The sequence below is a fragment of the Mus caroli genome, unplaced genomic scaffold, assembly GCF_978045245.1.
Source record: "Mus caroli unplaced genomic scaffold, Mus_caroli_1 scaffold_6, whole genome shotgun sequence".
NCBI lineage: Eukaryota > Metazoa > Chordata > Mammalia > Rodentia > Muridae > Mus > Mus caroli.
The window spans coordinates 110,367,041-110,387,903 of record NW_028227261.1 but is presented as its reverse complement, the minus strand read 5'-3'; the positions used below and the strand labels follow the sequence as shown (position 1 = coordinate 110,387,903).

The 20,863-nt window shown below is 43.9% G+C and overlaps 1 protein-coding gene across 1 annotated transcript in view; it reads left to right on the top strand.

Annotated features, from left to right (window-relative positions):
- The first annotated feature begins 6,340 nt into the window (after positions 1-6,340).
- The window catches only part of Melk (maternal embryonic leucine zipper kinase), a 55,025-nt gene continuing 40,502 nt past the window's right edge, over positions 6,341-20,863 (top strand). Inside the window, exons 1-7 of the mRNA XM_021159944.3 lie at positions 6,341-6,465; positions 9,045-9,140; positions 11,121-11,206; positions 11,668-11,784; positions 13,589-13,732; positions 14,985-15,053; positions 16,900-16,992. Of these exons, the coding sequence (XP_021015603.1) occupies positions 9,083-9,140; positions 11,121-11,206; positions 11,668-11,784; positions 13,589-13,732; positions 14,985-15,053; positions 16,900-16,992 (567 nt within the window). The 5' untranslated portion in view covers positions 6,341-6,465; positions 9,045-9,082. The remainder of the gene's footprint in view (positions 6,466-9,044; positions 9,141-11,120; positions 11,207-11,667; positions 11,785-13,588; positions 13,733-14,984; positions 15,054-16,899; positions 16,993-20,863) is intronic.

Below are 20,863 nucleotides of genomic sequence, written 5' to 3'. Positions count from 1 at the left end.
TTATCACAAGCACACATACACACACAGAGTAATGCAATAAAATTTTAATATATAAATACCATAAAATTGTAACAATGAAATATTCCTTAAAAGCGATTAACAAATATTTATGGGATGAGTTGGAGGCTGCCCAGATAACAGATATTTCTCCCTTTTGTTTTGTTTTTGTTTTCTGAGACAGGGTTTCTCTGTGTCATCCTGGCCTTCCTGGAACTCACTCTGTAGACCTCTTGTAGCTGGCCTCGAACTCAAAGCTCCAGCTGCCTCTGCCTCCAGAATGCTCGGATTAAAGGCACATGACATCACCACCCAGTTTGTAAATATTTGTAATTTGCTTATCAATTATTAAGTGTGTGTGTGTGTGTGTGTGTGTGCGCGCGCGCGCGCGCGCGCGCTCGCGAGCACGCGTGCATGCCCTCATGAGTGTCAACTTACTTACGGGAATGATTTCTGTCTTTTTATCATTTGGATTCTAGGTTTTGTATCGTTTTATCTTACATGCATTGGTGTTTTGCCTACTTGTATGCCTTTACGTGAAGGTTTCAGATCTTGGAGTTATAGACAGTTGTGAGCTGCCATGTGGGTGCCGAGAGTTGAACCTGGGTCCTCTGGAAGAGCAGTCAGTACTCTTAACCATTGAGCCATCTCTCCAGTCCCCATGTGGATTCTGCTTGTATTGAATTCAGATCATTGGTTGCAAGCACCTTCATCTGCTGGGACATCTCAATGGCCCTAAACTCAGCTTTTTAAAAAGTAGATTAAAAAAAAATCCATCTCATTAGAGAGCGGTTGACCAAGGCACCCAGTGCCTGCACACACATCTGCATACACATCTGTACACACCTGTACCCACAAAACCACAGGTATGTTCGTGAATACATCCTATCTCCTTCCCCTCCCGTCCCCAGCAGACTGTTACCTGAGTTTTAATTTTGTGTGGTTTTCAGCATGTAATTAGGTTGGCTATAAACTTCATTTGGTTTATAGTTTGAGGTTGGCCAGTCTGGGTGACCTCAGCATGTGGTTTATAGTCTGAGGCTGGCCACCCTGGGTGACCTCAGCATGTGGTTTATAATCTGAGGCTGGCCACCCTGGGTGACCTCACAGAGCATAGGATCTTGCTATGAACAGCGCCTTCAGCCTGTGGACTGCAGCTTTTCTCTCCTGCTGTATTGATGACTCAGTCACACATGGCCACAGGGATTCACAGCTTTCACTTCGACATTAGAGACCACACCACCCACCCATGCTAACCCACCCCTGCCTTAATAGGCCAGGCACATTCTCAGCTGAGTGGCTCCTCTGGCTTTCTCTGAAATGCATATCTACTCACCTCTGTCTCCTGGCCAGCATCCCCAGAGAGAAGGCTAGTACTCAAACATGGGGTCTCCGGTGTGTCAGCCATCTCTGTCTTATATGTCCTCTGTACCCCATGCTCCCGTTCTGCTGAACAGGTCTTCCTTCCTTCCTTCCTTCCTTCCTTCCTTCCTTCCTTCCTTCCTTCCTTCCTTCCTTCCTTTCTTTCTTTCTTTTTATTTTTATTTATTTATTTTTTTGGAGACGGGGTTTCTCTGTATAGCCCTGGCTGTCCTGGAACTCACTTTGTAGACCAGGCTGGCCTCGATCTCAGAACTCCACCTGCCTCTGCCTCCCGAGTGCTTCGATTAAAGGCGTGTACCACCACACCTGGCTAGGTCTTCCTTTCTTACCATCCCCTCCCTGTGTCCACCCAGATTGCTTTCCCCCACCTTTGTGCTTCTGCACACTTATTTCCCCCTGTCTGGAGAATATTAGTCTGTCTGTCTGTCTCTGTCTGTCTCTGTCTCTGTGTCTCCGACTCTCTCTCTCTCTCTCTGTCTCTCTCTTTTTTTCTCTCGGCACTTTGCTAGGATGTCTCAATTCTGGTCAGAATGAACTGTTCCTCTTTGAGCTCTACCCTGCATGGCTGGCTGCATACACTCCCGACAGTACTTCTAGCTTGTTCTTTCTTAGCACTGCTTTCTTTTTATGAGTTTTGCATGTCTCTGAGCTCCCTTGGGCAGAAGCCACATCTCTTTTCTTCTTTTCGCTGGCAGTGCCTTGAAAAGGGCCTGGCAAAGAGTAGACACTGGTGACTGCCGAGAGAATGAGGGCACAGATTATCCTGTGTGACAGGGCAGACCCTTGCGTAAAGGGGCGACACATGTATGAGTGCATTAGTTGTTTGTAAAACAGTAGTGAGTTTTATCATTGCCACGAATGGTGGTGGTATTGGTAGAGATGTTCTGTTTTGAATGGCCTGACCTAGTCAGTTTAGACGCTCTTGAAACAGGGAGCAGCAGAGTAGGAATTCAGCTTCCTTATTGCCTGAACAAGGAAATAAGTCCACAGAGGGTCAGGCTTTGGTTTTGGGGCACAGAGGCTCATGGCTCCTGCCTTCTTGAACTGGGCTGTTTTCTCTGCTGTAGCATTATTCTTTCTTTCTTTTTTTGTTTTCTCTCTATGTAGCTTTGGCTGTCCTGGAACTCACTGTGTAGGCTGGCCTTGAACTCACAAAGATACACCTGCCTCTGCCTCCCGACTGCTGGGACTAAATCTGTGTGCCACCACCACCTGGTCTAATTATTCTTTCCAGTGTGGTGCTATTCAAAATAGTCACTCAAAATCATGTTGGGAATTTTAAATAGATATTAAATTTTTTCATCATAACCTTGATACACTTTCTAAGTGGTAACTATTTTTGGTTGTTGGTTGTTGGCTTTGTTTGTTTAGCCTTTTGAGTCAGGGTTTGTCCTGGAACTTGATCTGTAAACCAGAGCTGGCCTTGAACTCACAGAGATCGGAAATCCACTGGCAATTTTAAGTTTTTCAAAACTCTATTTTTTAAAAGATGTATTTATTTTATTTATATGAGTACACTGTAGCTGTCTTCAGACACACCAGAAGAGTGTGTCAGATCCCATTACCAACAGTTGTGAGCCACCATGTGGTTGCTGGGACTTGAGCTCAGGACCTATGGAAGAGCAGTTAGTGCTCTTAACCACTGAGCCATCTCGCCAGCTCACAAACTGTCTCTTTATCATTCACACAGTTTCTTTCTCTTTTCCCCACTCTTCATATTTCCATCCTTTATATTACCTTAAGTTTCCCCCTTTGCTTGAAAATCTTCTATCCAGAACCCTAAAACCCTTCACTATTATAAACTAAACATCTAGGGGTATTCTAGTTTGCTCTCTATTGCTATGTAAAACATCATGACCAAAGCAATCTGAGGAGCAAAGGGTTTATTTGGCTTACACATCGTTGGGAAAAGGCAAGGAAAGAACTCAAGGCAGGAACGAGGAAGGGAGGAAGATAGGATTAAAGTAGAGACCATGAAGGAGTGCTGCTGACTGGCTTGCTCCTCATGGCTTGCTCAGCCTGACTTCTTACACACCCCAGGACCACCTGCCCAGTGGTGGCCCTACCTACAACAATTTGAAGCGTTCACATCAATCATCAATCAAGAAAATACTCCACATAAGGACTGAAGGGATGGCTCAGTGCTTAAGAACGTTGACTGCTCTCCCAGAGGACAGAGGTTCAATTCCTAGCATCCCTGTGGTGCCTAAACTAGGGTATCAGAAGTGCTCTCTTCTGGTCTTTGGAGGCACTGCACACATGTGGTGCTAAGATATCTACACAGGCAAAACACACATACACATACATATAAAACAAAATTAAGTAAAAACTAAAAAATAGAAAAAGAAAAAAAGAAAATGCCCCACTTGCTTGCCTATCCAATGGGAGGCATTCTCTCTCTCTCTCTCTCAAAGATTTATTTTTTTATGTGAGTACACTGTTTTCAGACACACAAGAAGAGGGCATCAGATCTTATTATAGATGGTTGTGAGCCACCATGTGGTTGCTGGGATTTGAACTCAGGACCTCTGGAAGAGCAGACAGTGCTCTTAACCACTGAGCCATCTCTCCAGCCCGGGAGGCATTTTCTCAATTGAAGTTCCCTCTTCCCAGATACCTCTAGTTTGTGTCAAGTTGACAATAATCCTAATCAAAACTGGGAGCCAGTGAAATAGTTCCTTTGTAGAAGTGTAGTGAGAAGGGCCAGTCTGTCATCAATAAATGGTGATGGAACCACAGTCCATTCGCAAACACAAGCTCATCTCTGAAATAGGTTTCTAAAAGCCTGCCCTTGGACAGGCTTCATGAAAGAGATTGGGACTCTAAATGTGTCCATTGATACAGGTTCAACAGAGTTGCCCTAGGGCACGCCCCGTGTTCTATTTTGCTTTATGATTATCTGTGGGGAGGGCTCACTAAATAACTCTGTACATTGGTACACTCTGTCTCTTTGGTAGCTACTTTCAAAACCGGACAGTCCATGAAGATGTGAATTAACTGCTGATAATTATAAAGATGCAAATACATATGCATCTTTATTTTTTTCTTCCCCATGGCTGTAACTCCTAATATATATTTTTTTGAGACAGGGTTTCTTTTTGTTTGTTTGTTTGTTTTTTGTTTTTTGTTTTTTTCGGGTTTCTCTGTGTAGCCCTGGCTGTCCTGGAACTCACTTTGTAGACCAGGCTGGCCTCGAACTCAGAAATTTGCCTGCCTCTGCCTCTTGAGTGCTGGGATTAAAGGTGTGTGCCACCACGCCCGGCTCTAATATTTTTCTGGTTTGGGCTGTCACTACAATTTAACTCATGCAACCGATGTAAGTTTTATAATGACCAAGCTCATGACTAGGTCTAATAAGGATGCTATGATGAAAAATACTTCTATTGGCATACTGGGTGTTTATGGTGCATTGAATTTTTCTTTCTTTCTTTCTTTCTTTCTTTCTTTCTTTCTTTCTTTTTTTCTTTTTTTCTTTTTTTTTTTTTTTCCAAAAATCACTTCTGTATTTGTTTGCAGGGAGGGTAAATGAGGAAGTCAGATTTCTGGGGATTGAATTTAAGTTGTCAGGGCTAGTGGCAAGAATCTTCACCCATGAGCCACACTGCTAGCATCTTGATGGATAGTTGATTTAGGTTTTATAACTCATAGCATCAGATTTTTTAAAATTTTTTATTTTTTTTTATTTTTTTTTAAGATTTATTTATTTATTATATCTAAGTACACTGTAGCTGTCTTCAGATGCACCAGAAGAGGGAGTCAGATCTCATTACGGATGGTTGTGAGCCACCATGTGGTTGCTGGGATTTGAACTCTGGACCTTTGGAAGAGCAGTCGGGTGCTTTTACCACTGAGCCATCTCTCCAGCCCCAGATTTTAGTAAGAATTGTGAGATGCACAGGGAAAAGTGGCACAAGGTTAGAGCTCTTGCTTAGAATAGCCAAGGCCAGGGAGAGCCCTCCCATGAACCAGAAGGGGGAAAAAGATCAGGGGAAAGAGGGGTCAATGGGTAATGGCAATTGGTACCAAGTTGACAGCTTGACTTGATTAGTTAGACCCATTAAGTGGCAAGACAGAACCAACTCTTGAAAGTTGTTCTCTAACTGCCACAGGTGTGAAGTGACACATGCCCCCCCCACATGCGCACACACGAATAAATGAATGTAATGAAAAATTAAGAACATAAAAAACTTAATTATATGAAAACTTTTTATTTATTTATTTTTTTTATTTTTTTGGTAGTCCTGGCTGTCCTGGAACTCACTCTGTAGACCAGGCTGGCCTCGAACTCAGAAATCTGCCTGCCTCTGCCTCCCAAGTGCTGGGATTAAAATATGAAAACTTAACAAGTCAATGTCTTCTGGAAAAATTTTCCTTGTCCCTATGAGATATGTACACTGCAGTTAGTAAAGGCAAACTATTAAAAAAAAAAGGAAGTGAAGATGAGAGAGGGTTTTGGGTGGTGTGGGGAGCAAGAAGGGAGAATAAAGTGGATATGATCAACATTCATTGTATACATGTATGAAAGAATAATGGTATTTTTTTAAAAATAAAAATATTCTTAAAAAAAAGAAAGAAGAAGGCAAGGCCTTAAGTCTTCAGTCAGTATCTTTTTTTTTTTTTAATTAGGTATTTTCTTCATTTACATTTCCAATGCTATCCCAAAAGTCCCCATACCCTCCCCCCCCACAACTCCCCTACCCACCCACTCCCACTTCTTGGCCCTGGCGTTCCCTTGTACTGAGACTTCAGTCAGTATCTTAAAGCCTTCACCATTACCGATACTGAACATTTGACATCCTACACATTTAGTATCCCATCAAAAGTTTGAGCCTATCTCGCCCCGCCCCCATCGCCCCGCCCAGTTTTTCTCCCGGCCCCGCCCCACCTCCCTGGGACTGGGCTTCCTTGGGCCCCGCCTCTTCCGGCCCGCGAGGTTTGATTCCTTTGGCGGGCGGAAGCTGCTGGAACTTGAATCCTGCAGAGATTCCCACCGACTTGTTCCGGCTTTGCTAGATTCTGCAGCCGGCTGCTTCACCTTCTGTCCTGTTCGTCCTGTTCGGTCCTGCCGGGCCCGCTGCCCTTCAGGTCAGTTCTCCCGTCCTCGGGCCGCACTCTGGGCCTTGTGGGGCGTGGCCGGGAGACGGAGCTTCCCTGGGGTTCCACCCATCAGCACTGTTCTCTGTGAGAACGTCTAGGTTTTTCGACCTTTCACAGATGGTGGATGGTGGTGGTTTTTTTTTTTTTTTGTCTCGCGTTCTGAGATGTATCTTGCGTCTTGAACTCACTGGTCTCGAACTCACTTTGTAGCCAAAGTGGTCCTTGAATTCTGGATCCGCCTGCCTTAGCTTCCTGAGAGCAGGGGATACAGGCGTGAGCGCTCCCCACTCCCCATTCCCCGCTCAGCGGGTAATTGATAAAAGTTTGACAGAGCATTTGACGCCCCGGAGGGAATTTCCCGTTCTGTTTCAGTGCTCTTGACTGTCTGCAAAAGCGATTCAGAGATGGGCTTTGAGGCACTTACACTTTTCAACTCAGTTTTCTGGGGTATTCCAGTTAAAAGAGAATGTGTGATTACCCACTTTGTGGAGTCCAAAGCCTTCCTCGCCTTGCACCTCTTCAAAGCAAGTGGCCCGAGACTCGTATTGTAAGGACGCCCAGAGGCTATAGCAGTAAATGGAGGAGCCAGGTGGCTCCTGCCAAGAAGGGTGTGGAGGGGAGCAGTTCCCTGCTTCTCATCCCAAGGCAGGAGCTCACACTAAGGTGAGGTAGGTAGATTTCTGTGGTTAGTGGAGGAGGAGGAAGTGAGGGTTTCAGAGGGGTCTGAAATGTTGGCTAGAGGATTTTTTTTTTTTTTTTGGTTTTTCGAGACAGAGTTTCTCTGTATAGCTCTGGCTGTCCTGGAACTCACTCTGTAGACCAGGCGAGCCTCGAACTCAGAAATCCACCTGCCTCTGCCTCCCGAGTGCTGGGATTAAAGGCGTGCGCCACCACGCCCAGCTTGGCTAGAGGATTTAGTCCCAACTTTTGTTCATGTTTTGGCTTCTGTTTCTTCTTAAACCCCTTCGTGGAAACAGTGGCTCTGTCCCTTTTATCTATTATGAACCAACTAGATGGACAGGTTAGTCCCTAAATGCTTTGGGGAATGAATGCCTCTATTGCTGCTCTCAGAAATCTCCGCAAGGGAGCAGAAGGGTGCCGCCACTCAACTGTATTCTAAGACCAGGTTGTAAGCCATTCTGCACTCTCATCTGAAATGACCAGATCAGTGTCAATGAGAGGCAAGTTAATGTGTTTTGTAGTAAGTGATAGCATGGCTCAAATAACACCATGCTGGTAGCAAAATACCCTCAGTTTGCCTTTTATGAGGACTCACTGTATAGTGCAAGCTGGCCTCTAACTCACAGAGATGCACCTACCTGCCTATGTTCCTGAGTGCTGGTACAAAGGCATGTACCACAGTTATCTAACAGAATCACAAATTTCCCAATATCTAGCTAATTTCTTATTTTTTTCAGAAAAGTTTCTCTATTGCATATACCCCATTTCTTCACCAACTAGAGGAGTTCTGAGATATCATATTTTTGCTTTCTGTATTCCAATTTCTAGAAGGTAAATGGGATGTGTAAGATTATTTAGACCCAGCTTTATACCTACAACATGATCTAATCACTAGTCTTTTTGGGAGGGGTGGGGTGGGGTGGGGGGAGGCTTTGAGACAGGGTTTCTCTGTGTAGCCCTGGCTGTCCTGGAACTCACTCTGTAGACCAGGCTGGTCTTGAAGTCAAAGATCCGCCTGCCTCTGCCTCCCAAGTGCTGGGACTAAAGATGCCACCTCTGCCCAGCTAGTTTTTGTAATAGTAGCAAAAATGATCTTCCCTGGATTTGAAGATATAATCTAGCCTTACAGTGGTGATACTCAAAGACATGGTGTGATTTCAGGGAAGAGGGTAGTCAGAAAAAAAGGATTTAGTGTTTGTGCAAGTCTTTTCCTAGGAACTGGACATTTTAAAACTCCATAGGGAGGAATCTGTGAAGAAGTTAATTATGAGCCACGCCTGGTAATGCAGTTGTAACTGTGTGTGCGTTTGTGTGTGTGTGTGTGTAGGTTAGTTGCCAGCTATGGGAGTTGGTCTTTCTGTCATGGGGGTTCTGGGATCAAACTCAGGTTTTCAGGCTTGGTAGCAGGTGCCTTTACCCACTGAACAAGTGGGTTTGTTGTTTGAGGCATAGTCTCCTGTAGCCCAGGCTGGAAGAACTTGCTGTGTAGGAAGACCTTGAGTTCCTGCTTCTACTTTTCAAATACTGGCATTACAGGCAAGTCCTATCACCTTGGTAAGTTCAACTCTTTATTGGAATTTGATTTGTATGGATGATATGAGACAGAAGCCAGGTTTTGATTTTTGTTTTGTTTTGTTTTTGATATTTGAGACAGGGTTTCTCTGTGTAGCCCTGGCTGTCCTGGCACTCAGAGATCCTCTTGCCTCTGCCTCCTGAGTGCTGGGACTCTTCCACCCAGCTCTGTTTGTTTGATTTTTGCTATGGATAGTTAGTGCTTCCATGGTCATTTACATGCCTAAGCTTTGTGTTTATCCCTGTTTGCAAAGGGAGCTGGTGAGCTCTGACAGTCCTTTTATTAGATGTGTGCTCTTTCTTCTGTTTTACAGGTTCTTGTTGTCATTTTGAATAACCTTCCAGGTGGACTATGAAAGATTATGACGAACTCCTCAAATACTATGAATTATATGAAACTATTGGGACAGGTAATTGTCATTTTTTTCTTGGAGGCAGAGTACGGATAAAGTAATTCAAAGTATGGTCTATTTGGGTGGTCATGAGGTTTTTAGTATAATTGATGTGGCTTAAATTTTTTCTTTACCTATAATTAAAAGTTTGAATTTATTTTAGTGTGTGTGTGTGTGTGTGTCTGTGTCTGTCTGACTGTCTGTCTGGTGTGCATCTGTGTGTATGATGTATGTGGGGAACATGCCACAGCATACACATGGAGGTCAAATGACAGCTTTGTGGAGTAGATTCCTTTCCACCTTTATTTGGTTTCTGGGGCTGGGATGCAGGTTGCCAGTCGCCTTTGCCTGCTGAGCCATCTCTCCTGATCCTCTGCCCACTTTAACAAGCAGAGTAGAGCAAGGGTAGCTAGCCTATCAGAGAGAGGCTCACAGGTCACTACGAAAGTGTTGTATTTCAGTGTCACTAAAGCCACTGGAGAGTTTTCAGCTCAGGAGTGATAGGGCCTTTGTTTTGAAAGGGTCGTCCTGGCTGCCTGGGAGTGAAGACCCTGGGTGGGGGAGGGCATAGCTGTCAGAAGCAATGGCAGGCAGGAGAGTCCATGCCAGGCGAGGATGGCAGCATGGTTAGAATGCTAGGGTGAAGCTAGTGAGACTGAGTTATACCATACAATAAACCGTGCACAGGTCTGAGTTTACGTGACTATATAGATAGTCATGCGCTATCTGCTCAGAGAAGGCTTGGGCAATTTAGTCAGAACCTGGGTCCTTTCCCCCCAGGAAGTCACTGGTCTGTTTCCCCGTGTAAGTAGGTGGGATTTGCCTATGAGTTGTGCATGGAATGCCAGAGAAACGAAGTCTCATGGTCTTGTGCCCAGCCACCTGGGAGAACAGTGGGGAAGACTATGGTAGAAACTATCAGAAACTTCTTTTTGGGTGTATTAATTTGAACATCTTTCAGATAGCTAGAAGTATTTAATCAGCCTTTGACCCAGTTCTAATACATAATTGATTTGTAGTTTTTAAGCTCATTGAAGTTTTGTATAATTTGTCTTCAGTTTTAGTAACTTTATATTGTGTTCTAGCATGTTCATAATAAAGCAAATTTAATTGAAGTATTAAACATGGAATATGGTTAGAGATTTACTTCTATGTATGTGTGGTCTGGTTAAAGAGATTTACTTCTATTAATATGTATGTGTGGTCTGTGCATGAGCAATCCTTATGTCTGTGGGTGTCTGAGGAGAACAGGAGAGGGTGTCTGTGTGTCTGGAGCTGGAGTGATAGACAGCTGTGAGCTGCCTGATGTGGGTGCTGGGAATTGAACTCTGATGGTTTGTAAGAGTGACAAACATACTTTATTAGCCATCTCCAGCTCCCATAGAGCATATTTTAAAAGAGTGAATTTTTTTTTTTTTGTTTTTTTCGAGACAGGGTTTTTCTGTGTAGCCCTGGCTGTCCTGGAACTCACTCTGTAGACCAGGCTGGCCTCAAACTGAACTCAGAAATCCTCCTGCCTCTGCCTCCCGAGTGCTGGGATCAAAGGCGTACGCCACCATGCCCAGCTGAGTGAATAGTTTTTTCCTACTTCTTTATTGTAAAATTAGGTATTTGCTGTTCATGGTAGGAAAACAAATTCCGTCTAGAACAGTAGTTCTCAATCTTCCTAATGCTGCTTCTCTCTAACACAGGTTGTGGTGTTACTACTTCATAACTTTAATGGCTACTGTTAGGAATTGTCATATAAATATCTGTTTTCTGATGGTCTTAGGTTCCCTGGTGAAAGGTTTGACCCCACCCCCACCCCAAGGGGTTGTCATTCACAGGTTGCAAGTACTGGTCTAGAAACATGGACCGAAAAGAATTTGCAATCCTGGCTAGCATGTTGGAAGTGACAAAAGAAAGGAAACTTTCCAGAAAAACGTGGCTTGATAGAGTCTTTTAAAACATCTGTGTTTGGGCCCTCATTTTTCTCCGTTTGCATTTTTCTGTACTCAGGTGGCTTTGCAAAGGTCAAACTGGCCTGCCATGTCCTCACTGGAGAAATGGTAGCTATAAAAATCATGGATAAGAATGCACTAGGGGTAAGTTTGAGATGACTTTTTATTTTAATTGTACAAAATACCAGGTTCCATTGATACTTTTATGTATGAGTTATAGTATGTTGGTCATATTTGTCTCTCAGGACATTAAAAACTTAATTTTGATCAAGGTTTCCCTATATAAAGCTGTCCTAGGCTCACCTTGTGTGGAAGTTGGCCTTCAGCTTGCCATCTCTGCCTCACCCTCATGATAGTTGGGGCTGCTGGTGTATGTCTTCACCCCCTCCTAAGAAGTATATGTCTTCTCATATGTGTGTGTGCATGGCATGTGTGTGGGAACACATGTATGTGCACATATATATTTGAATGGTCCCTTTACATTAGTGTGAGATTCTTTCAGGAATTCTAGGCATTGTACTGTTGACCTAGTATGAAAGTTGCTGCTGCTCGGAACACTTGCCAGAGAGCTTGTTGCTTATCTGAACCAATGTTTTGTCAAACAGAGTGATTTGCCCCGAGTCAAAACTGAGATGGATGCGCTGAAGAGTCTGAGACATCAGCACATATGTCAGCTCTACCATGTGCTGGAGACAAAGAACAAAATATTCATGATTCTGGAGGTTAGTGCTGGGTTCCAGACAACTACAAGTTTTTGCTTGCTCTTTTAGTAGGTGAGAGAGAACTCTGTCTTCTTACCTGAAGAATCAGTGTTTGTTCCAGTTTCCTCTCCGTCGCTGGGATAGATAGAGTACTCCTTATAGTGCATAATTGAGGAAGGGTTAGCTCAGCTCCAGGGTCACAGGAAGACTAAGAGGAGAGAGAAATAAATAAATGCTTGCTTGTCTGCTTGTGCTCAGCTGGATTTCTCCAGTCTCATACGCAGTACAAAATCCCTGTCGAGGGAACAGTGCCACCCATAGTGGGCTGGGACTTCCCACATCAATGAACTTGGTAATGGCAGTCTCCCACAGACATACCCACAGGCCAGTCCCATCGAGTCAACCTATGATCCTCTGCCCAGGTGATTCTAGGTTGTGTTAGGTGATAAAGCTAGCTGTCACTGTTATTTGTTCTTTTCTTTCACCTTTATGTGGGTTCCTGGGATGAAAGCCATCTTGCTAGCCCTTTTTGTGCCTTTTATTAGTATATATTAATTATATACAACGTGTTACATTGTGACATTTAATACATCACATTTTTGTATATGAAATATATTTATTTTATGTTTATGAGTATTTTGCCTGCATGTCTGTCTGTCTGCACCATTTGTGTACCTGGGGCCTGGTGAAACCACAGAGGGTGTTGGATCCCCTGGGGCTGGAGTAATAGACAGCTGTCAGCTGCCATGTGGGTGCTGAGAAATGAATGTGTATCCTCTGCAAGAGCAGCCAGGGCTGTTAACCCCTCAGCCATCTGTCCAGCTTCCTATGTAATGTTCTGACCATATTTGGCCATCTCTGTTACATTGCCGCCTCTGGTCCCTTCTTCTCAGCCAGCCTTGCTTCTGCTCCCATGTCTTTGCTTGCTTTTGCTTTTGCTTTTTCTTTTTCTTTTTTTGAGGGTTGCTTACAAGAGCATGGCTACTTTACTAATGACTGTATCCCTGAAGAAAAGGTTTCCCCTCCCTTATCAACCATTAGCTATATAAATCCTGAACAGGGGGCTTCGTAAGCTCTTTTCCTTACTGGCCTTTTCGCCTATAGATAGGTGCATGATTTTGTGTCAGACATCTGTGTGCTTGTGGGCATGCACGCTTGCACACGTGCACGTGGAAGCACAGAGTGTCTTTCTAGCTTGTTCTTTCCCTTCCTTGTTAAGATCTCTCACTGAACCCGGGTTAGGCTGGCTGGCCAAGGGCCCCAGCTCCTTGTCACAGAGGCTTGTCCCTGCCTCTGTGCTGGGATGACAGCTCTGTGTTGCCAACTGCAGGCTTTTATGTGGGTGCTTGGGGGTCTGAACTCAGGCCCTCATGCTTGTTCAGCATGAACCCCTAGTGGGCTCTTTTTAGGGAGATTGAAAATCAGTGGTCTTTGGACAATGGCCAGCAATGGTTACTGGAGAGACAATACTTACGCCTGCCTTTCATTTGTAACTTTAGATGGCTGTAGGAAATGTGAATTTGTTAACTTGAGAATGAGTTTTAGTACTTTGCTATAAAAATATCAAGCCCAGAGTGAGCTTTTTAAAGTCACAGTGGTAGTTGGTTTAACTTCTGTTTATTGGTACTAAAGCTGCTCATGGGAAGACTTATTGTTCTCCTTTCTGGACTAATCACTGCGTTGTTGGATCCTGAGAGTGCAGCTCTCTCACTCAGTTACCTTGCCTTTAAAGTTAAACTCATATTGAGTTTGCAGTGCTTTCATTCTCCATTCCTGGGAAGTGATTTCTGTAACGTGTGTAAGTGTGAGTCTCTTGTTGTTGAAGTACTGTCCAGGAGGAGAGCTGTTTGACTACATAATCTCCCAGGATCGCCTGTCGGAAGAGGAGACCCGGGTCGTCTTCCGTCAGATACTGTCTGCAGTTGCATATGTCCACAGCCAGGGCTATGCCCACAGGGACCTCAAACCAGTAAGTGGCCCTATCAGCCTTAGATGTTTACCTGGGAGTTCAGCACGGTGTGCCTCATCTCTCCAGGTGCCCACATGCTCTGCTTAGAAACCGTCCAGTTCTGCTCCTTAGATTCTTGTTGTAGTCAGGATCTGGCCATTCACATTTCTTTCTTAGCATCCTCATGTACGTGACATTATAGCAGCCCTTCGTCAAGATTTTATCCCTGGGAAAAATGAGCCATCCAGTATTTTCCATTCAGTGTTCTGTTTTTGTTTGAGACATTGTCTACCTATATAGCCCAGGCTGGCCTAGAGCTCATAGTATAGCCTTGGCTACCCCCAGCTTAAGATACTGCTATCTTAACCACCCAAAATGCTGAGATTATATTCCTTTAATTTCAAACCATTCCCCCCAAGAAGGGGGTAGCTCAGCAGAATTGACAGCTTGTACCTTAAAAGACTGATAAAAGATGTGAGCATTCCTTTAGCTTTTAGGATCCAGTGTGTGTGATACTGAGTGTATATTTAACGTAATTTTGTAAGACAGAGTCAGGAATGTAGGATCGGTCTGCAGCAGTGTTATCTCTTTTTAGTTTTTATACTGAACTCTTCGGTCTGAGTTCCATTTAGTCTCTCTTTTGTTTTTTTGTTTTTGTTTTGTTTTTGAGACAGGGTTTCTCTGTGTAGCCCTGGCTGTCCTGGAATTCTTTCTGTAGACCAGGCTGGCCTCGAATTCACCGAAACCCACCTGCCTCTGTTTCCAAGTACTGGGACTAAAGGTGTGCCATCACTGCCCAACTCTCTAGACCTCTCTCTCTTTTTCTTTCTTTTTGTGGTTCTGGGGAGTAAACCTAGGGTCTCAGGGTTGCTGGCTCGGGGCTCTTCCTCTGAGTATCATTTCCGTTCTCCAGCCTTTTTCTCTTCTTTTCCTTGTTTTGTTTTTTTTTTAAATCAGAGTTTGGGGGGATGGGTTGGGGAAGACAGGGTATTACTATGTAGCTCTAGCTGACCTGGAACTCACTATGTAGACCAGGCTGGCCACAAACAGGTCCCCTTGCTTCTGCCTCCTGAGTACCGTCATTAAAGGTGTGTACTTATCCCTAGCTCTATTTTTTTTCTTGTTTTTTTAATTAGCTTTTACTATGTTTTAACTTATATTGGATCTCAGCTTCAAATAGAAACAACTCTAAATTATTTTTAGAAAATGGTTAGAAGTGGGGTATGACTTAGGACATCAGAATACAGTTATCAAAATATCTTTGTTTTCTCAGGAAAATTTATTATTTGATGAAAATCATAAGCTAAAGCTGATTGACTTTGGTCTTTGTGCAAAACCCAAGGTAAGTATGGAAATAAAAATGCGTTTATGTCTATAACTATACCTGCTGGTGTGTTATTTTGCACTGACTTTCACTTAATCTTTATTGTTTGGCTATGTCCATTTAGAGGAATATTAAATTTTATCCTTAGCATTAATAGTTTTATAAGTATGCGACATAATTCTGAGATGGAACCAAGATTGTGAGTCCCCACAGGGAAGCTATGAGACTCTCGAGTGACAGGTAGCATGAAGCCATTATAATATGACACTGAATCATGTGTTTGTAGTTTGAGTATTTTGCCACTAGATGATGCCTTTGTTCATTTGTGTACAAGTTGAGAATTTAGTGTGTATCTAGTTTTTGTTACCCAAGTGGTTATATAACTAGGGATAAGTTATACGCCGAGGTGACCCCCTTGCCTTGTGAAAGAAGAGGGGAGTGGATGGCCATGGGCTTCTACAGTCACTCTGCTCAGGAGTCCCCTCATTTGCACTAAGTAGTAAGTGCTGGTGTTCTTCAGCATAACTTCTCTTTGAGGTGACTTTGAACTTCTCAGCTCTGCTGCTGCCGCAGGTCTCCTGTGAGGCTGCTGGTTGGAGGCTTCCTTCTGGGTTCTCTAATGATGGCGCTGCGCTGCTGAGATGAGCTGTCTGTACTCATTAAGAATGTTGAAATTGCAGACTCGTCTCAGCCCTTTGTAGTCCCATGATGATTTCCTGCCCCTCAGAACTAGCAAGGTGCAGAGGGAAGCAGATTTTGCCTCTTCAGTTCTGAATGTCTGCTTCTTTCTGCTGCTTCTCCCACTGATGTCTATTCTGAGATTACCAGTGGGGGCCTGTGTCTGGAAGCAGATGATTCAGAAGGCAGGTTTAAAAGGTTTTTTACAGACACAAAAGCTTATAAAGATCACCCTTTGGCATGTAAGTTATATTCTCCACAGGAGGTAGTGGGGATGTTTGTAGAAGACTCCCATTAGCTTTTTTGGTTTTTGGTAATGGCTGCCACAGATTCAACTCATATAGACAGCATCTAAAAAATGGGGAGGTTTGGGAAAGATTGGCCTCAGTTCTGTGGGGCTCTCACTGTGTCACCACGGCCTGGCTCATTTGTAAACAGAGTCATAAGGTTTCTTGATCCTTTGCCTCTGGTAGAGCTCAGCACAGGAGTGCAGCGGCAGCTTCGCTGTTATAAGGCCTATCTATGTTGCTGTGGGAGAGAAGAGGCAAAGGGATCACCGGGGAAGGCCGTGATTGGTCTTAGCACCGAGGCTAGACAATAGATTAGCAATGCGGTCATTCTCCTATGAGGCAGTTGCTTCTTCCTGAGAACAAGAAGGAAGATCTTCTGTATTGGCAAAGATGGGATGCTAAAGCTAGGGACTTGAGTTCTGTGGGTATTCCTTGAGTACTTGGGTGTGGGAAATCATGGGTGCTTAGATAAATGTGGGGTTGATAACTGTGCAGATGCGTATCTGGGGAAGTATACAGTTGATCTGAGTGATCTGAGGGGAGAGGATCTTCATGGAGGTCGAGTGGTATTGGAAGTGTAGAGAATCCCAATTGATATGTGCACATGTGCGTATATACAAAGAACAGTGGCGGAAACCCTCACTTTGGGGGATGATTTTTCATCTATCCTCTCTTTGAGTTCAAAGGGGAGAATTTATCAAAGTTTAATGCTTTTAATGTTTATTTTTGTTTTCTGAGACTGGTCTCATGTAGCTGAGTCTGATCTTGAACTCCTGATCTTCTTGCTGCTTCTGGTCAAGTGCAGGGATTACGAATGTGCAGGAGCATGCCTGATCTGAGAGTCACTGTTCCTGGGGCCATAACTACAAGTTTTTTTTGGTTTTTGTGTTACGTAGGGCAACAAGGACTACCATCTGCAGACGTGCTGTGGGAGTCTTGCTTATGCAGCTCCTGAACTAATACAAGGGAAGTCGTACCTTGGATCGGAGGTAATTGTTACTGATTAAGTCGGATGTGTCTCTTCATCCTCATTGTGCTTGCTTTTGTATATAGTGGCTATAGTTTGAACTGGTTAGGTCAGCTAGGAAGGGTCCAAGGCTATGGTGTTGGGCCCAGTTTTCAAAGATGTTTATTAATTAGCACAGAGAAAAACTTACCCTTCGAGCATAGCTGACTTGTTTCTTTTGTTTGTTTGTTTGTTTTTGTTTTTTTTTTTTTTTGAGACAGGGTTTCTTTGTGGCTGTCCTGGACTTCTTTGTAGACCAGGCTGGCCTCAGACTCACAGAGAGCCACCTATCTCTGCCTCCTGAGTGCTGGGATTAAAGGTGTGTGTCACCACGGCCAGCTTGCCCTTGGGTCTTAGTTCAGTCAGCTATCTCATTCTCTGCAGCTCAGGTGGTGCTGATGTTAGTGTCATAAAGAAACAAGACACGAGTGGTCAGTAGCTCAGGAACTGTGGGGCTGAATGCCTCCTGTCTTTCCTGCAGTCTGGTACAGGGTGCTCTCTGGAAGGGACTAGCACAGGTGGCAGCTGGGCTCAGCTTGCTTTACCTACAGCACCCACGTTTCTCATGGAACATCTCTGGGCATAAGTGCTATGTGGGAGAAACTTTAGAAATACTAGCCTACTTAATCTGAAACAGGAATAGATGGGAATTTGTATATTTTTAGTGACTTCATTTTGATCTAAATTTAAAGTGTTGTACAAAAATAGAATTAAGACATTTGGTATGTTTTTATTTAAATTTGTAATTATTTATATTCTTTCCTATTTGCTTAATTCTTTCTCCATACAATTTTATGCACATCCTTCTTAAAAATCATATGAATGTGACCTGGACATCATATTCCTTTTTAATTAAGAATTTGCGTGTATTGTATTTTTTTTATATATTATCTCTTTAAAAACTGTTATATCTTTATTTTGTGTGTACATTGGGGCAGCACAGGCCCAGTGTACATATGGATGCCGGAGGATAACTTCTGGGGTTAGTTCTCTCCTCCACCATTGGGGTCCAGGCCCTGCACTCAGCTCGTCAGGCTTGGTAACCAAGCAAGTACCTTTGGAGAGCTTTTACCTGCTGAGTCATTTTGCCAGCCTGTTTTTTTTTTTTTTTTTTCGTGTATTTATGTTAAATGAGCCAAAATTTTAATTTGTTCATTTCTTGCTTTTGAAGTGCTCTTCCATGACCTCTTGGCCTGAGATTCTTTGCCACAGTCTGTACCCGCTACATAGTTGCAACCAACTACTTTATGGGGTGGGGGTGGGGCCCGGGGGGGGGGGAGGGTATCCCACCTTGATAGCTACACACAGAGGCCTAGCTCTTTATGGGGTGGGGGTGGGGCCGGGAGGGGGGGGGAGGGTATCCCACCTTGATAGCTACACACAGAGGCCTAGCTCTTTATGGGGTGGGGGTGGGGCCGGGAGGGGGGGGGGAGGGTATCCCACCTTGATAGCTACACACAGAGGCCTAGCTCTTTAGCTTGTTGGGTCAACTTTAGGTTGATTTGGTGCTCAGCACAAAGGGTCTCCATCATCCTGGTATACATGCAAACAACCTGATAAACACACATATACATACACAATTGGGAACAGACACACAAAGATGTGCTTGGAGCTTGCCTAAGGCTTTCAGTTCTGTGAATCCTGTGCTAGGCTTTCATGGTTGAACATATTCTTTGTTTTACTTTTTTGGGTTTTTCGAGACAGGTTTCCCTGTATAGGCCTGGCTGTCTTGGAACTCACTTGGTAGACCAGGTTAGCCTTGAACTCAGAAATCCGCCTGCCTCTCTGCCTTCTGAGTGCTGGGATGAAAGGCGTGTGCCACCATGCCTGGCTTGGTTGAACGTATTCTTAAGCTCCTCTTGTAAAGCTGGTAGTGCACCTCCAGCAGCAGTGCCTTCCTTGGCCATGGAGGTGGCAAAGGGTGAAACTGAATCCTGAATGCACTTTGAGGCCCTTCCTCTGGGAGGCTTGGCAATGGCAGGGAAAATGCTTATTTGTTTATTTATTTTGGAAGAATAGTTTATTGAGTATGCTGCAGGAGGGCAGCAGGCTGGGCAGTAACTGGAGTGCTGACTGTAGCTTCATCTATGTGTATTTTACTGGATATTAAACTTAGGGCCTTGAATATGTTAACACTATATCACTGACTAAATCACTATCCCTTTAGTTCTGTTGTTGATATTTTTTTCTTTGTAATTTTGAGACAGGATCTTGCTGAGTCTTCAGTTGGAAACCTGAGGTCCTCCTGCCTCAGCCTCCTGAAAAGGACGTTTTTCGTGTGTGTGTGTGTGTGTGTGTGTGTGTGTGTGTGTGTTTGATGTGCATATATCGGTGTTCATATATTTATGTGTGTAGGTCTGAAGTTGACATCAGGTTGATAGTTTGCACATTATTGAGGCAGGGTGTTACTGAACCCTGGAGTTCTCCAGTTCTGGCTAGGTTGGGTAGTCAGGGTGGCAAGGGAAGCTTGTCTTTGACTTCTGGGCTAGGCATAGAAGTCACACTGCCTAGCTTTTATGTGGTTCTGGGGTTCTAAACTCCCATCCGCAAATCTGCCTGGAAGGGTGTTTATTCACAGAGCAAAACCCATTTTGGATCCTGTGCTGGACTGGAATTCAGTATGTAGCTCGGGCTGACCTTGGGTTTTTAGGTGTTCTTGCCTCATCCTCCCAGTGCTGGGGTTGCAGATTTAAGCCATTATGCTTCAGACCCTCTAAAACGTGTTGCTTGTACCAATCATCTTTATAGCTTTATTATATTGGTTATTGTATTTTGTTAGCTCTATTTACATGTATGCATGTGTGCATGCAGATGAAGGCCAGAGGACAGCTTATGGGGATTGGTTTTCTTCTTTCACTATGAGGGTCCTGAGAACTTATGCTATAACCCTAGGCAACAAGCTTCTTTTCCAGCTGATCCTTTTTGCTGACCCTTTTGAGTTCTTTTTAATCTGGAAAACTTAGGTTTTCTTTGTTTTCCTTAATTGTTTTTTCTCTGAGACAGACTGTCATGCTGTAGCTCTCGTCGGCCTAAAGCGCATTCTGTAAATCAGGCTGGATTCCTGGAGAACCCTTGCCTCTCAGGGCTGGGATTAAAGGTATGCACCACAATGCCTGGCTTGTCTGGTTTTTGAAACAGTCTTATAGAGCTCAGGCTGTGAACTTACTATATAGCCAAGGATGGCTTTGAACTTCTGACCTTGTCTCTACTTTCCAAGTTGTGGAATGACAGACACGTGCCATCACATTCAGTTTATGTGGTGCTGGGGATCCAGTCACGGGCCTCATGCATGCTGGACCCCACCCCCTCAGCTTGTTGTTTTTTTAAATTTTAACTTGGAAAAATACAGATAACATAAAATCGACCATAGTAACTGCTTTGCAGTTTAGTTTAAGTGCTGTCACATTGTTGTACGTTGAAGCTCTACAGTGCTCTTTACTTGTACAGCTAAAACCCAGCGCTCATTGAACAATACTCCCCCATTTCTGCTTAATCTCTTTGGCTTTTGTTCCATTCTCAGTGTCTCTGAATTTGGTTATTCTGCATTAGGTATAATTTTAATAATTTTTGTGACTATCTTATATTCTTCAACATGCCTTCCAGGTTTATCTGTGTTATAGAATGTGTGGGACGACATTCAGGCTTGTCTTTCAAAAACTGTGTGTTGTGCGTGCATGGCAGGGCATTCCCTGAACCTGGGGCTCACATTTTCTTGACTAGGCTGGAAGCCAACAGTCCACAGCAGTTTTCTGTCTGCTGTCCTTGGAGCTGGACTGCATAATTATATGCAGGGTGCCAGTGGGTTCCGGGCTTCTTACCCTTGTCCATGGGAGCCTGACTGTCTTAAGAACTGT